The sequence below is a fragment of the Oryza glaberrima genome, chromosome 3, assembly GCF_000147395.1.
Source record: "Oryza glaberrima chromosome 3, OglaRS2, whole genome shotgun sequence".
In the NCBI taxonomy this organism is placed as follows: domain Eukaryota; kingdom Viridiplantae; phylum Streptophyta; class Magnoliopsida; order Poales; family Poaceae; genus Oryza; species Oryza glaberrima.
Window position 1 is genome coordinate 5,556,501 of NC_068328.1, and position 17,134 is coordinate 5,573,634.

At 43.5% G+C, this 17,134-nt stretch overlaps 2 protein-coding genes across 2 annotated transcripts; one reads left to right on the plus strand and one right to left on the minus strand.

Moving 5' to 3' along the window:
• The first annotated feature begins 34 nt into the window (after positions 1-34).
• LOC127767443 (probable mitochondrial-processing peptidase subunit beta, mitochondrial) lies at positions 35-4,678 on the plus strand. Its single transcript, XM_052292783.1, has 9 exons — positions 35-859; positions 1,371-1,535; positions 1,660-1,797; positions 1,867-2,018; positions 2,125-2,233; positions 2,918-3,016; positions 3,106-3,171; positions 3,258-3,365; positions 4,187-4,678. The coding sequence occupies exons 1-9, from the start codon at positions 182-184 to the stop codon at positions 4,271-4,273; spliced, it is 1,602 nt and encodes a 533-aa protein (XP_052148743.1). The 5' UTR covers positions 35-181; the 3' UTR covers positions 4,274-4,678.
• Positions 4,679-5,890: 1,212 nt separating this feature from the next.
• On the minus strand, positions 5,891-13,182 carry LOC127767934 (beta-glucosidase 6). The gene is made up of 13 exons (XM_052293423.1): positions 12,850-13,182; positions 10,622-10,688; positions 9,734-9,792; positions 9,528-9,603; positions 9,321-9,392; positions 9,150-9,237; positions 8,429-8,684; positions 8,206-8,321; positions 7,643-7,866; positions 7,266-7,297; positions 7,062-7,164; positions 6,845-6,953; positions 5,891-6,710 (listed from the first exon to the last, which is right to left on the minus strand). The coding sequence occupies exons 1-13, from the start codon at positions 13,039-13,041 to the stop codon at positions 6,539-6,541; spliced, it is 1,566 nt and encodes a 521-aa protein (XP_052149383.1). The 5' UTR covers positions 13,042-13,182; the 3' UTR covers positions 5,891-6,538.
• Between the last annotated feature and the right edge of the window lie 3,952 nt (positions 13,183-17,134).

Here is a 17,134-nt window from a genome sequence, read left to right on the forward strand (position 1 = left end):
CCCACCCTCCAGCCTCCACGCGACAACGCCCTCCTCTCTCTCTCTCTCTCTCTCTCTCTCTATTTCTCCCCATCTCCCCGATCCACCCGTCTCTCTCCAAACCCTAGCCGAGCTAGATCTCCACCTCCGCCGCCGCCGCCGCCGCCTCCGGCGAGGCCCCACCGCCACAGATCCCCCCGCGATGGCGTTCCGCCGCCTCCTCTCCGCCGCAGTGCGCCGTCGCTCCGCCGCCGCGGCGGCGGCGGCGGGGCCCGGGAATGCGCGCGAGGCATCCACCGCGGTCGCCGCCGCGGGGCCCGGCGTCATCGCCCCCGACGCGGCCCCGGTCCGCCCCCCGATGATGGTGTACGACCGCATCGCCGAGGCCGTCAACGCCAGGCTCCGTCGGCTCGAGCACCCGGACCCCCGCTTCCTCCGCTACGCGAGCCCCGTCCCCGCCCACGCCGACCACACCGCCATCCTCGCCGCGCCGGAGACCCGCGTCACGACGCTCCCCAACGGGCTCCGCGTCGCCACGGAGTCCTCGCTCGCCTCGCGCACCGCCACCGTCGGCGTGTGGATCGACGCCGGGAGCAGGTACGAGACGGAGGACTCGGCCGGGGTCGCGCATTTCGTCGAGCACATGCTGTTCAAGGGCACGGGTGACCGCAACGCCGCGCAGCTCGAGGAGGAGATCGAGAACATCGGCGGCCACCTCAACGCATACACGTCGCGGGAGCAGACGACCTACTATGCCAAAGTACTCGACAAGGATGTGCCGCGTGCACTTAATATTCTTGCGGACATTCTGCAGCGCTCAAAGTTGGAAGAGTCCCGCATTGAACGTGAGCGCGATGTTATTCTGCGAGAGATGGAAGAGGTTTGCTTCCTTATGCTTAGATGTGAACATCCCTTAATTAATCATCTTCATTGTGATGGTGGCTGATTTATGTTACTAGTTGTTGACGTTCTGGTGTAGATTATATATGCATTATATATTACCTTTAGGCCCATGATAAATTAGATAAGCTGCATTCAAATGCAAATTCAACACGACAGATGCTGGATGGAAATAACTTCACCTTATCCTGTTGTGTTATGGGTATTTTTGTATGATGCGAAATCTTCTAAATCTTCTTTTTGGATTAAGTACATTTATGTTAGACATATAGACATACTAATTTTGAAGCGTTGCGGTTGTTCACATGAATTTTTTCTATAGATTGTTTCTTTTGCTTTATTTATCCTAATTGTGGAAACCAATATTTATCTAATCCTTTGATTGACTAGCTAAGGCACACTGTGTCATAATTCACTAGCTAAGGCCTTTTTTTTTTTTTTCTGTTTGAGGGGCATCGGCATAACTTCTGACTGTTGCTATCTTATATTAGGTTGAGGGACAATATGAGGAAGTTATATTCGATCATCTCCATGCAACTGCATTCCAGTACACTTCTCTTGGCAGACCGATCTTGGGTTCTGCAGAAAATGTCAAGTCAATTACCCAAGAGGACCTCCAGAAGTATATTGAAACACATTATACGGCTCCTAGAATGGTACATGATAATGAATTTATTGAATTTTTTTATTCACAGATTTATTGTTTTATAGTACCTCTATTGCTGCAGTTGGATGGACCATTTTCACTAGTAAATATCATACGCTTCTATATGTTTTCAGGTTATCACTGCTGCTGGTGCTGTTAAGCATGATGATATTGTAGAGATGGCAACAAAACTGTTTAATGACCTACCAACTGACCCTACAACAACAAGCATGTTGGTTTCTACCCAACCAGCCTGCTTTACTGGTTCTGAGGTGTGTTTGACGCTTACCTGCACTATCTATTGTTAATATGGCTTGATCTCAGTTTATGCTACTCAATAGGTCCGCATCATTGATGATGACATGCCCCTTGCTCAATTTGCTGTTGCCTTTAATGGAGCATCATGGGTAGATCCTGATTCTATTGCCTTGATGGTCATGCAATCCATGCTTGGCTCATGGAACAAGAGTGCTGGAGGAGGGAAACACATGGGGTATTTTTTTCTTTCTCTAGCTCTTGGTGTTTTTATCAGTGTTTCTATATGGACCAAATTTTGTTTTGTTCTACTGACTGATGATCATCCTACATAACTTTTACAGTTCAGAGCTTGTACAAAGGGTAGCGATCAATGACATTGCTGAGAGTATAATGGCATTTAATACAAATTACAAGGACACTGGCCTCTTTGGTGTCTACGCTGTTGCTAAGGTAAGTCTTGCTTGAATGTCTATTTATCAAGGAAAAGTTTATATTAAGTGCTCGAACTGGTCTTTTATTCTTATATGTTTTTCATAGTGATGTATGTCTGAAGTGCAAATCCTTGGTCATGCAATCCTTCCTATCCATGGTTACCATAATAATAATTGTCCGAACCCCTCAAATGTTATGGTTAGAGTAATTGAACAAAAATTCAGGCCTAAAGAGCTCTGTATTACTGATCTGTGGAAGTGGTGATGGTGTTCCTGTTCCAATTCTTGCTTCTGCTTTTTCGTCGAATGAAGTGTTAAACTTGATTACTTGGCACAGATATACTCATGGGTTGCTTAGATGAAGTGGATGTTTTTGTGTGTATGTGTGTGTGTGTGTGTGTGTGTGTGTGTGTGTTTTGCATTGTGGGGTTATTCTTCCCCTACTTTGGCTAGCAAGTTTGAAATATCTTGGCAAACTTGGTAGTCTAGCGCAGTATGCAAAATTTTCCTCTGTCGGACATGAGCATGGTACATACACGATATTGCTCTTCTTTTTTCTTGGGTCCACTTGATTTGTCTGTTCGATTTTATAGCACTTTGTTGATCGAGGGCTTCTCGAAATGCACAGTAGTATTGTGATAATATTGTTGCTAGTGTTCACACCCTCCTTTTTTATGATGGTTTTGTATCACCTATTTTGCAGCCTGACTGCTTGGATGATTTGGCTTTTGCAATCATGCAAGAGATTAGCAAACTGTCATACCGGGTTACTGAGGAAGATGTTATCCGTGCACGTAATCAGGTATCTCTTTGAATTACTACTGATTTGGGCCACAATATAGTACTATGCACTTCAGCTTCACATTCTCATTACTTTGGTCTGACTTCCAGCTGAAATCTTCCATCCAACTGCACCTCGATGGTTCCACTGCTGTTGTTGAGGATATTGGTCGTCAGGTATTACCAGGTTTTAGCTATGTGATGTCACATCACATTCTTGATTAATGCCATCCACACTAGCTTATTTTTTTCTTTTTTCTCAGTTACTCATCTATGGTCGAAGAATTCCTATTCCTGAGCTTTTTGCAAGAATAGATGCAGTTGACGCAAGCACAGTCAAGCGAGTGGCCAACCGTTTCATTTTTGACCAGGTAATTGTTATTTTGCCAGCATACAGATATGGCATGTAGAATATTTGATTTTCTATACTACTTTAAATGATATAATGGTGGTGTCCAAGTCTGCCTCCAACGCCGGGCCATAAGGTCCCCACACGACCACACGTGCTTTTCCTTTAGATATGGCATTCTATGCCTAATCAACTAACTATGCTGTAACCTATATTTTTTTGCTTTTGCTATACTACTTTAAATGATGCTAGTGGTGCTGTCCGAGTCTATCTCCAATGCCACAAGCTGACATGTGGGGCCATAAGGTCCCCACACGACCACACGTGAATATGCTTTTGCTTTCGATATGGCACTTTTATATGCCTAACTATGCTATGAACTGTATTTTTTTTGCTTTTGCTTTTATCTCTTATAATATCCGTTGCAATGCATGGTCCTTTAGCTAGTTTTTCATAGTATTAATATGCTGAACCTACCAAATTTTAGTCACTTGTATCATGTTTTTCATGAGGCATGCTTTGTTATGGAGCTGCCAGTAATCCTCTCTTTCACACTAATCACTAGTGATAAACGCGTGTTTTCTTTCCTTACCATCCTACAGAATAGTTTACTGGTTACTTGTGTACATATAGTTTCAATGCTATGCTTTTGCTTTGCTGTGAGCAACAAATTCTCATTCTGTGAACCCAAGATGCACAGATTTTTAGGAGCAAGTATTTTTGGTGGCTTGGGCAAATATTGCGCTTTATGTGAAGAGCAATACAAACGTTACATCATATGAACTTAAATTTTGCTCAGTGGGCAGGAGGCCAATATTCATTGTCATTATCTCTTTTTCTCAGGATATCGCTATTGCTGCAATGGGACCCATTCAGGGTCTTCCGGACTACAACTGGTTCAGGCGCCGGACCTACATGCTCCGTTACTAGACTCTCCAACCGATGTACTATGTTTACATTCTGCAAAGGCAAGATAATTGCCTCTTTTGGCATCAGTATATTATGGCCTCGTCCATGCACATTGTGTGTGCGACGTGGAGGAAATTTTTTTGAGCACCATTTTCCTTGTTTTCTTTGTCCAAAACCAACAAAGCTGTCAATAATGATAGGCAAATTCAACTGACGTGGCTTACTTGAGTTGCCACCCGTTGTTTCTACGATGAATCGTTACCCCTACTTATCCTTTTTTTTTATTGCAAAATTGCTTTCTTTTTCTTGGAATAATTTGATGAAGCTGCTTATGTAAAGATGATAGTTTTGCTGTGTCGACTATTGACAACTGCACGAGGTGCGAATTGTACCGATCTGTTAATCTCTTATTGCCTCTTGGAGAAACTTGGCTGTTGGTTCGTTGTGTTGTAGTATTTGGGAAGGTATGGCGGTGAATGGTTCGAACGAGGCGGTAACAGCCATCCATGTGTCTCCTTGTGCGGTGTTCACGCTCCATCGCCTTTTCCGGCTGCTCTTTTTAGGTCATGGCGAAATTGTTGTGCGTTACGTTTCCAGTCACGCTCGCACGGCCTTGGCGCTTGAGCAGTTGGCATCATCCGTTCGCCGGGCGTCGCGACTTGGACTGATTCTGTATTAGGTTGTGTTTAGTTCCACGCTGAAATTAGAAATTTGACTAAAATTGAAAGTGTGAAGAAAAAAGTTACAAGTTTATGTGTGTAAAATTGAAAGTGTGAAGAAAAAAGTTACAAGTTTATGTTTGTAGGAAAGTTTTGATGTGATGGAAAAGTTAGAAGTTTGAAGAAAATGTTTGGAACTAAACTCGGCCTTAGTTCATTGGTTTGTTTACACACGGTGGATGGCGATAGAGAGTATTGAGATATACTCCCTGGCATTTCCAAGGCCAAGACGACCTAATATCCCAGTTTATAGTGAATCTGGAAGAGCGGAGTATTATCTTGTCTTATCTCATTTTTTAAGTTAAGATACAGATCTTATCTTAATTTTTGGTAGCATATTTTTTAAATAGCTAAACGATATATTTTATGTGAAAACTTTCTATATAAAAGTTAAATTAAAATATCAGATAAATATATTTTTAAAATTTAAAATAATTAAAACCTAATTAATTATATACTAATAGCTTTATCGTCCTGTGTACTCGTACTTAAAAGATCCTCGGGCCATGGTGTCCGCCGCTTTAGGACAGCTAGTTACTTTCCGCTCTGCGCGCCTGAAGGCCTGAACCAAGGAGGCTCAGGCTGATCGGATCGGCAAGAACGGCAACAAACCGTCTCGCCGTCCGCTACTCCGATGTGGATCTTGACAGGTCGTGGGAGTGCGCGGCGCGCGCTGCTGTGCCGCCGGGAGGGGAAGGTGGGGTACAGGCCATGTTTAGTTGTTTAGGTATGAAATTTTTTATGTATACAGACTCACATTTAAAGTATTAAATGTAGATTAATAACTAAATAAATTACAGATTTCGCTTGTAAACTACAAGACGAATCTATTAAGCCTAATTAATTCGTCATTAACAAATGTTTATTGTAGTATCACATTGTAAAATAATGGCGTAATTAGCCTCAAAAGATTCGTCTCACAATTTACATGCAAACTGTGTAATTGGTTTTTTTCGTTCACATTTAATGCTCCATACATGTGTCCAAATATTTGATGTGATGGAAAAGTTGAAAGTGGGACTAAACACAGCCTTTGGCTACTGGGGTGCGCCGGTCACGCGTGTTTCTTTTTCCCCAGTGGCAAAGCTCCTCAACAAGAACAGTAACTCAGTTTTTGACTTGAGTTTTTATACAAGTCAGTGGTTCAAACATGCAAGAACCATTAACGTTCAGACTTGCAACCATCTTCTCCCTGTCAAAATATACGAACAACAGAAATAAAAAAGAAAGAGGTTTAACTAATCACAGCCGTTGGATAGAGATAAATGGAGAGGATTGGAGCTAATGCCACCCTGTGCATTAGCTTCTCTAATGCAGAGGATCCGAATCCGGACTTCCAATTTGAAGCTGACAAGGTGCAGAGTGCAGTACTACCCCTTTTCACTCGTGTGCTAACAGACCAGACGATTCAGTGATACATTCTATCGTATCACAAACAAAACAAAAACCACAAAACATTTCCGAGATATGCAGGGTATCGTATATTCGTATATGTGCAGACCAATAAATCTACCGGATGTATGGAAATGGCGCCCAAACTATTGTAGCACTACTTCTCAGCTGGAGTTCAGGTCTTCAGGAGGGCCTTGAACCACTGCACCGAGTTCTTGGGGTATCTCTTGAGGTTATCCTTGTAGTCCACGAAGTAGAGCCCGAATCTCGAGGAGTATCCGGCCGCCCACTCCCAGTTGTCCAGCAGAGACCACGCGAAGTACCCACGTACGTCGCACCCGTCCTCCCTGCAACATCACCATCCACGGAGGACTAATTAAAGCTTTTATTGTAGAAGAAAATATATATCTACACTTTGAATGCATATAACCAATATTTGCAATGTGAAATTAGCAAAGAATCGTAGTTGCTGTAGCTTTACTTGATGGAAGCAGCCAGATTGGTGAGGTAGTCATTGTGGTATTTGATCCTCTTGCTGTCCTTGAGGGCGTCCTTGATGGAAATGAACGGGTTGTTGCTGTCATCCATCCCTGAATCATCATCAGCTATACACTGTCACAACTCTGGTGTAATCTTGGGTTCACGACTGCTAGTTTCATGCGCAAAAATATGGGTAAAGCAAGGATTCATGCTCTTACCGTTTTCAGTGATGTACACTGGTGGGCTGTTGTACCTTTCCTTGACATAGTTCATCAGGCTCCTCATCCCTCGGGGCACAATGTACAGCCATATCGAATTTGCCTGCGAAACAACAGCACACCTCGTTTCAAATTCAGTGTGACATTGCAAAATTCGGAATGCTCATCCGGAGTCCACAAGATTAATTCTGGTGCCAAACTCACCCTATCTCCAATTGGCTTCCCATTCTTGAATGCTGCAAAAGCGCAAACCATCACCAAGAAAAAGAAGAAATCAGCATCCATACCATTACCAGAATTATGGGTGAGGATTCTCTACCATAATATTACTATCATTATAGTCACTGGTATGTGGGTCACACCTTTCTATCGTAGGGTTAGTGTTTACTTCCTCCGTTTCAGAATGTAAATCATTCTAACATTTCTCACATTCATATTGAACATCATTATGAATGTGGGAAATGTTAGAATGACTTACATTGTGAAACAGAGGGAGTACAATGATAGTGTCACTAGGTAGAGGATATGAACCCTGGAATCACACTAAAAACCAAGCACGAAAATGGCGAAGGAGAACTCACGGAGGCTGACGGTGCCGGTGTCTGCCAAGGTGTTGTTGAGCAATGTCCCGATGATGTTGGTGTTGTTGTGCCTCGTGTAGTAGGTGGTGTAGTGGTTTATGCCGACGAAATCCAGCGCCCCCTTGACGACGGCGGCCTCATCCGCCGTGAACCTCGGCAGCCTCTCCCCCACCCTCGCCCTCATCGTCGCCGGGTAGTCGCCGAAGAAGAACGGATCAGCAAACCTTCCATTGCAAACAATGCAGCCGGTCAATCATACTGTAACATGTGTGATATGTTTTCCTTAGAAAAAAAGAACATGTCGATTCGGCACTGTTCTTTTCAACTCATTAAAAATGGAATACGTTTCTAAAAAAAAAAAACTTTTCTGTTGTATTGTTTAGACCACTTTTTTCAGGCCATCTGTTAAGTTTATCTTTTAAGATATTTATTTACCCAAGTAGATAATCCGCGACAATAATCTAAATCAAATATAGCCGAGGTCGAAGCAGAGGTAGATAATGACTAATGAGAAGACGATAAGACCGGTGTATGAAAAGGGAGGTGAAGAGAGCTTAGCTCACCATCCTAGCTGAAACTCCTGCGCTCTCTTGGCCGCCTCGATGTCGATCGTGGTGTTGGACATCGGCTCGAACCACATCACGTCGAACGCTATCCCAAGCTGCCCGTTCTGCGTCGCCTGCGATTCCCACTCCATCCGTATAGTAAGATAAAGATCGATAATGGGAAGAACGCAGCAGCAACACATTGACATGGGAAGAAATTCAGAACGGATCAGTTTGTCACCTTGTATTTTGTCCTGTAGATGCTGGCGGCGGCGGCGTGGGCGAGGATGAAGTGGTGGGCGACGACGTAGGGCTCGGTGCCGGAGTTGCCGGCCTTGCAGTAGAGGTGGAGCAGCACGGAGCAGCGGCCGGGGGCCTGGAGCCCTGCGTCGTAGCCCTGGATGGCCACCGTGTGCGGCTCGTTGAGCGTGATCCAGTGCTTCACCCTGTCCCCGAACTCCCTGAAGCACGTCTCCGCGTACGCCGCGAAATCGTCCCTGCATTTTTGGATAGGTACATTCACCAAGATGGTTAGTGTACTTACTTAATTAACTGAAACTACCACTGGGATTAGTAATTCTGTCATGAAGATTGATGCTGGATTAGTTCAAGTGTAAGTTCTCTGCATTTTTTTGATACATTCATTCATCAAGATCGTTAATTTCTCCTACTTAGTTAACTGAAATTGCCATTGGGATTGGTAACTCTGCCATGAAGATTGTTGCTGGGTTAGTTGAAAGTGTACGTTTTTGGTGTTTTCAGGTGTTTAGTGCTAGCTTCGAGGAATGATCTTAGGTGCTTGTAGGATGGTGTTTTCAGTATGAACCCTTTCTTTAGTTGATGTGTATCTCTTTTTTATCAATGAAATGAGGCAGAACTTCTTCCTTTGTTTTTTTTTAAAAAAAAGGAAATTGAATTGTAAGTGTGTAACTGGTTAGTTAATTGAGGGAGACGACACTCACACTATCTGCCTGTCAAGCCAGCCCTTGTACTTGTCTTCAAGGGCCTGGGGGAGGTCCCAGTGGTAGAGTGTCACATATGGCTGAATTCCTGAAAGATTGTTATACTTTTTCAGCAAATTCAGAAGCTGTCAAGATGACCTGAATTTATCACTTTCAAATCTGTGTGCTCACCTTTTGCTAGAAGTGCATCGATCAGCTTGTTGTAGTGGTCGATACCAGCTTGATTGACTTGACCAACACCATCTGGAGTAAGCACGAGATGATGCAAAGGCTAATTAGAATATGGGGACAGAAAGTGCAGGTAAAAATTTCTGACTCTGAAGACGCAGTTTGACATCATGGTCGACTTCGCTAGTTTCTCAGTTGGACACCACGTACTTGGGTAGATTCTTGACCATGCTATCGAGAACCGATACGCATCCATCCCCATGTCTGCCATGAGCTGTATATCCTCCTGAAAAAAGCATCCATTTCGTAGGCTACATCGATTATATTGTGCTCATTTTGCAGGATAAATGGATAAGATATGAATACGTGTGCACTTGATCTGAAAGATAGAGAGAATCAGAGAGAGTGGTGCTCACCTCGAAACGGTGGTACTGATCAACTGCAACATCAGCATTGCTGAAGTCGGTGATCTTTCCTGCACAAAAAGATGAGAAATAAGCAAAACATTAGCGTTACGGTAGTGACTAGCTGCAACTACTAGTCCTGAGAACACCTGGTTAAGGTTAAAGATCAGCCAGTATTACGAAAGATGAACACAGATGCCAACTAATTCTTACCCACTAGGCCCACTATCTTAAGCTACATGAGCACTACCTTAGTTATCCCCACTACTGAATTACATGTACTACTAATTATGAAAGGTAGGTGAGATCTAGTATCAAATAGCACAATTGCGGTCTTGTTTGCTCCATTATCCAACTTTGGGTGAAGAAAGTTGCAACAAGCTTCAAGCACTAACTATACTGTCTATCTAGGTACCATGTCTGCACTCTGCACAAGAGACGAGATGTACAAGTGGCACGATCCAATGATTGGATTCTCCACAAAAGGGGAGCTTTCGGCTTTCCTATTGCAGTTTTAGGCTATATTTGAAAGATATTCAGACAACTACAGCTTCTTATCATCTAATAGTATAGCTTTTCGTTTAGATCTTAGGAAGCTACATTTGTAGAATCTAGAAGAGCTAAAAGCTGAAAAAAAAGCACAACCTTTTCAGATTGCCAGAAGCTGACTATCCACGAGTTGTTTATTAAAATCTTAAACTCTCCTCAAACACACCCCTAGTGTCCTATAATAAACGTGTTCAGAAATGAAATCACCATGAATGTGCTTGAACTTGATAGGTATAAGTAGGAGTATTTGCTTTGCAGAAACGCCCTAATTTGATATGACGACAGGCAGATTAATCTGGAATAAACTTTGCAGTACTGAGAAAAGAAAAACGTGTAGCAATACGTACGTACCAAAGGTGTGCGCGAACGTGTCCCAGATGGTCTGCCCTCTCCCGTCCTCCTTCACAGCTCCCTCGTACTACGAAATAAAAAAAAAACAAAAACCCACTGTTTATTCACATCAAAATACATACACGAATCTGAATCAGACTCACAGTGCTGCTATTTGCATGGTCGCGTCGGTATTTTTAGCGTAGCGTGTCTTGTCGTCAAACGAACAAACCAACTGAATCTGGTTACCGTACCTATACCGTTTCCAAACTAATATAATAAGTAACAATTTTTACAAATATTTATCATTCCTAAAATTTAGTTTTTTTTAATTCTATCAATGTTGCATTGAAATTGGCACTAAATAATTAATTCACAATATAAAAATATCTCAATTATTTTCGATCGTTTTCATAAAAATGATAAAATAATGATACCGTTTATGATCATTTCCGATTGTTTTCGTGTCTACTCTGGTCACCAAGCAGAGCTCCAGGGGGTTTCTCTCCATGCTGGTGAAGATGTGAGGATTTGTTCAGAGCTTTCAAATGTGCCTATTCCCTCAGTAAAGAAACTTTACCTCAAAAACTTCAATGACCGCCTTCGCTGTGTGAATTGGAAGTTCATCTGGTGCAACAGAGCACCTCTAAAAGTGCAATTTTTTGCCTGGCTTCTAGCAAAGGAAAGGTTACCAACGAAACATAATCTAATTAAAAAAGGAATCGTTTCCTCTGCTACTTGTGACATCTGCAACCTTGAAGTGGAAGACGGAAGTCATTTTTGTCTAAATTGCCCCTTCGCTCAAGGCTTCTGGGAGGCAATAGGTTTAAGCCCTCGAATACACATGGTTACTGATATGGCCAATCTTAAACCCGATGGGAATCTGCCTGAATTGCACTTCAGGGTGTTCTATCTGCTATGTTTTTGGTCCTTGTGGAATCATCGCCATGACGTTTTCTTCAGGAACATGTCCCCGTCTCTGCAATCGGTTCTTCGCAAATGTATGGAGGAATGTGGTCTTTGGCTAGAACGCCTCAAATTTGAGCATCGCTCTGTAATAACTTCTTGGAAGCTTATCTTTTCGGCTCCACTTCAAACTCTGACGAATGTGTAACAAACTTTGTAGCCCTCCTTTTTAATGAAAATTCAGATGGGGAAATACTCTGGTCACCAAGCCTCCTCTTCCGGGCGCCACGATCTCACGATGGCCGCGCCGCGCGCGCGGGAGACGGCGAGAGAATGCGTGAGAAGCTGGGCGCCGGCGCGCCGCGCGGCGCGGGGTGGTGGTGGACTGGGCGGTGGTGTCGCGCGGCGCGGAGCCAGCCAACCGCCAAGGCGCCCCCAACTACTCCTGGTCCGCGCGCCTCTGGCGATCGAATTCGCGGTAGGCCGCGCGGGGCCAGGGCCCAGGGCCACGTCCCCCCATGCGTTCTCGTCTTCTCCTCGCAAGCGGACGCGGCACGTGAACCGCTGCTGGTGGTGGAGGTGGTTCCGATCGTTTCCGCGGAATTTTCCACGGACCACGGCCAAAACCGCCTGCGCAACGGCGAGCGACGATCAGACGCAACGCACGCACGCACGCTGCGCACATTCGTTTTCAGTAAAAATAGTCCACTACACATGGTGACTCTGGAACATGTACCAATGTAGTCCGTATGGACCGAACCTGTTGTTTTGGGATGGAAAAAGGAGAAGAGATCAGAGTGTAGTGGTGTTCTTTTGTCGGTACTGTTCTACTAGAATGGAAGAAAAAAGCTTCCGCCAATCTGGCGCGCGCGACTGTAACAAAAGTGTGCAATTCTGCCGTATGGGCGCGTGCACGCTGAAAGCTATGTGTTGAGGTGGACGCATGGAGGACCGGACATTCGGAGATGGCAACGACGCAGGTGATTTCAAGATCTGAGACGCCACTCTCCAAAAGCAAACGAGCAAACCCAAGGTCACAAGACAAGAACACAACTTTGAGAGGGAGGGGGGAGATCGAGAATCCGGCAAAGACGAGAGACACACATAAATTCCAGAAACAAAAGCAAAGTTTGTTTCTTATCCCATTTGCACTTCCATCCGGCTATTCCCCCTTAATTTGGTAACTAATCATCACTGATCAAGTCGTACGTACGTGTGTTCAACCACTGTACGACTAAAACGGCAAAAAGGATGAACAAACAAGTTTGTCTCTGAAACCGAACAACAGATTCTCCACAAGTTTATCTCTCAAAACAACAATGGGAAATCCATCCGTGACTAACCTGGTACGCGGCGGAGGCGGTGCCGAAGACGAACCCCTCGGGGAAGCTGCCCCTGGTTAGCCCTCCTCCGCTCTGCTGCGCAATGCATCCTCGCAGCGACGACGACGCGACGCCGAAGACGACGACGAGGACGGCGACCGCCTCCAGCCTCGCCGTGCTGCATCGCCCACTACTACTCTTTATCCTCCCCATCTCGCAGAGAGAAGGTACGGGAGATCGTGGTGTGTGGGCTCCAAACTGCACGGACTGATGGTGGATGATGAGATGAGATGAGTATTTATAGCGGCAGAAATGGAGGCATGCACGCTCCCACTAATAACCAATTTTTCGCTTGGGATGTGATCTCTCTCGGTGTGTGTATGTATGTAGTAGTGAGCTCTTGCTTTAAGGGATGGAAGTGTGAAGCGTGGTTGGGACTCTATCGGTTGCCTGTGACCGTAATGGTTTATTAGTGATTAAAACATTATAGATAAGAACTTTTACAAATCTGTTTTTGACGGCTTAAAAAACTAATGGTTATTTTACCATCCTTGAGAAGATATCTAGAGATATCATATTTTATAGTGTATAATTTGCTACCTCTAAATACTAAAAATTATAGTGTAAAATTTAAGTACCATAAGGTACTTTATTAAGGACTATAAAGTTTCTCAAAAACTAATGATGAAGAAAAACTACGTTAGAAAAGCATTGGTCCAAATCAAGTTTTAAAATTTAAATTTTGGCAACAACTTATAAGTACTAGGGTAGACGATGAGGTCCTTTGGTTAGGAGAGAAATGAAGGAACAGCGAAAGTGTGGGAGGAGAAAGCATTCTGCTAGTCCTGCTTGCATGATGCCATGATTGATCAGTGATCAGTGTTATTATTGGGGAATCAAACATTTTAAATTGGTAACTACTATGAAATGGTGATTGCTGTTTGATTATAACATGATTGGCGTGCTTCTATTGGGGCATCAAATTAATGTATTAAATAAGTACCATGGAATGGAGTAAAAAATGGATAAATTTGAGATCAGGGTACGTATTTATAACAAATTTTAACAGTGTGCTATTTTTATCCTAGTGCACTAGCCGGATGAATGAAATGTCCATTATCTAGAAAAAGGTGTACTATTTTAGTATTTTTATCCACTATTTGAATGCATATTATCTGTGAAAAAAAATCAATGCTTTCTTTCGGCATGTAATGTTTTTAACAGGATCAGATAGCATGGATACTTGTGAATAGGCAGGTTAATTGGAGCAAATTGACCAGTTCAAGTATTTAGATAAGCACAAATCGAGCCAGTTTTTAGGGGTTTGATCACCTTGCCTGCATGCGGACATCTGTTGAAAAGGACTGCGTCTGCATTGATCCTAGATAAATTAAAGACGTGAATAACATCTGCATCAACGTGGTTCAGATTTACAAGGAACCTAATCGCGTGTGTTCCCCTGTCTACTTTCAGAGAGTTTGGCATGTTCCAAGGTTGTCATGATTAGTTCGTTATCATCTCGCATGTTTCCAACCACAAACCGTGCAATTTGCCGCAAACAAATGCACAATTGATACAGATGATCCCTTGCATGTACGGACCATCACAAAACGAATACATGGGAGTGGATTCTAATCTCTCGAGGGGATATCCCCTCGTATATCTTTTTCTTCTAAATTCGATGTAAATAGTTGTGAAAAAATCTGAAAAAAATTGACAATATAGAGTATAATGATACCTACTAGTCCACCAAAATTCATGTTCAAATTAGATCTACAAATCGAGAAACAAAAAAGACAAATTTAGATATAAACAGTACGCTACTATTCATACGCTGAATTTGTCTTTTTTATATCTCGACGTGTGAGTTGAGTTTGGACTTAAGATTTTGTGAAGTTGTATATATGTGTTGTATGAATGTTGTCAAATTTTTTCAGAATTTTTCATAACCGTTTAGATGGTTTTTGAGCAAACGAGGGAACATCCTCTCGAGAGATTAGAATAGTTTCCCCGAATACATTGCCTCCATACTTGTGAGAGGCACTATTGCATCATATATGCAGTTCTCTATATATCAATATAATTGTCTGTTAGCTTGTTTCTTTATATCTCGCTTTGCTTTGGCTGCCTCCACCCAATCATTTGATTTCGCGTCTTAGTTTGCCAGCTCAAATCAATCTCCATGGTGCATGTACACATGCACAGATCATCAGTACTGAACTGCTGATACAACTAGTAATGTACTGTACCAGTATAGAAGTTTCTTTTTCAGATATATGCGAACCTATCGATATATAATATCGGTGTCTTGTCCATGCTCGTCTCGATCGATCATACAGATACTACACCGGTGGCCAGCTGGCTGGCGCTATCTGAACCATTTCATATTCTTGTGTTCATTCTGAATATATATTCTGAATGGACTCGATGATGATCTGAACCCTCCTTTTTCTGAGCTTCTACCCTAGGACTAGGAACATCAGACTGGAAGTTTTGAAGGTTTGTTGTGTGAAACGACAAGTGTTGATTGATACACGGGACATGGGGGGGCGAAACGTGTAGGCGCTCGCGACTCCACTCCACTCTTGCGCATCTCTCGGTCGATCTCCTCGTGTTGGTCGCCGTCTCCTTCATGGCGATGATTTGCTGGCCTCACTGGAAGTACGAAATCGGTGTGAAGCGGCGAGCGAACTTGTAGGCGACTCATGCACGCGTCAGATCGGACCAGACCTGTCCTGACCTGCAGCGGATTAATCCTCCGTCCCAAAATAACCCAACCTATGATAGATCAATCTTAACAAAGCCTCTATTTGACTACACTTATTTTCATATATTGTGTGACAGCCAATAGCCACCGTGTTTCTTTATGCAGCTGTAGCTGGTCCAAACACTTATTAATATTCGTTGTTTTAACATATATCAAATTCAGAGCAGAGAAAAGAGTTATCTTGGAACGAAAATAGTAGATTGTGTTTACACCAAATTTATCACCTATAGACGAAATAGGGGAAAATTGCCAAAGTTTGAAAAGTGCCGGGTTTCCTTCACAGGGCCGGCTAGACCGCAGGTATGTGGACGGTCTGACCGCGGCCTGAACTCTAGTCTGACCGAATGTATGTGGCCGATCAGACCGTCAGGGTCCGAGCTCGAGTCTGTTTTCGTCGGGTTTCGGATTTTCTTGCTTGGGAAGGCATGTTTCGGGTTTCTTTGGTTTCTATCCCGAGTTGGACATGGAGGTAGGTCTGTAGAGGGCAAGACCAACCCCTATTTAAGGGACAAGGCCGATTCAATTGTAATCCCTGAACACACAATATACTTGAGTAGCCTTTTATTTTATCTTTACTTTTTCAGTTATGTTTTCCACTTTACCCTAGTTTTAGTCCATCTTTGTCAATTTGTGCCGTAAATCGTCCGCCGCCGCTGCGAGAGTGCGACACCTCTTTGTAGGTTTGTCATGAAAATCTTCCGATTTGCCCACGAGACGGGTAGTTATCCTCATATCAATCTAAATCGGCCTAGATGCTGATTTTGATCTCTAAATCGGCTCCGTTAGCCGGTTTAGCTGTTTTCCATAAAACCCATTTTGATTTGGCCGTTTGGCTAGATCGAGGTGGTTGGTGACTCCATATCACCGCAAGGCGTTTAAATATTGTGATCGTGCTTATCAACTTATCACAGAAAGTTGCTAACAGATTGTACCGAGTACTTTCAGTTCAGAGATTCAGAAACAAGCTGTGTCTCGGTCTAAGCTTGGGCGCTTCCGCGGCTTTCACATTCGCCGCAAGCGAGTTGCATGCACTGCATTGCGAGTCGCTGGCGTGCGTTGCAGTCTGAATAATTTGATTTGTGGGAGTATACTGCACTGATTGCGACCCCAATCCCGACCGACCTTAGCTGGCTAGTGTATGTGCTTCGGTTCCTCGATTCATTCCTGCAATAATGTTTTGATCATGCATAGTGTGAACGACACCTTTGTCATCGTTTAGGCGTTGTGTTGTTCGTCTCGTCTTGTTTATGATATGATGAAATCTTCGTTCACATTCAGAAATCAAATTCAGAGCAGGCAATGCGCGTGCCGGTGCCGGTATTCGTTGGTTTATATATTCGACAGGCCCATGATAATTAATTGGATCGGTGGAGACTGGAACTATGCCGCCGAACAGCTGGGATACTCTGTGTTACTACTACTGATGATGCAGAAGCAAGAAACAACTGACTACAGAGGCGAGAGGGGAATTTAATTATTTACTACTTTTAGCTTTGTCACTTATCCAAATACCCTTTTAGATTTGCGCTTAATAATTTG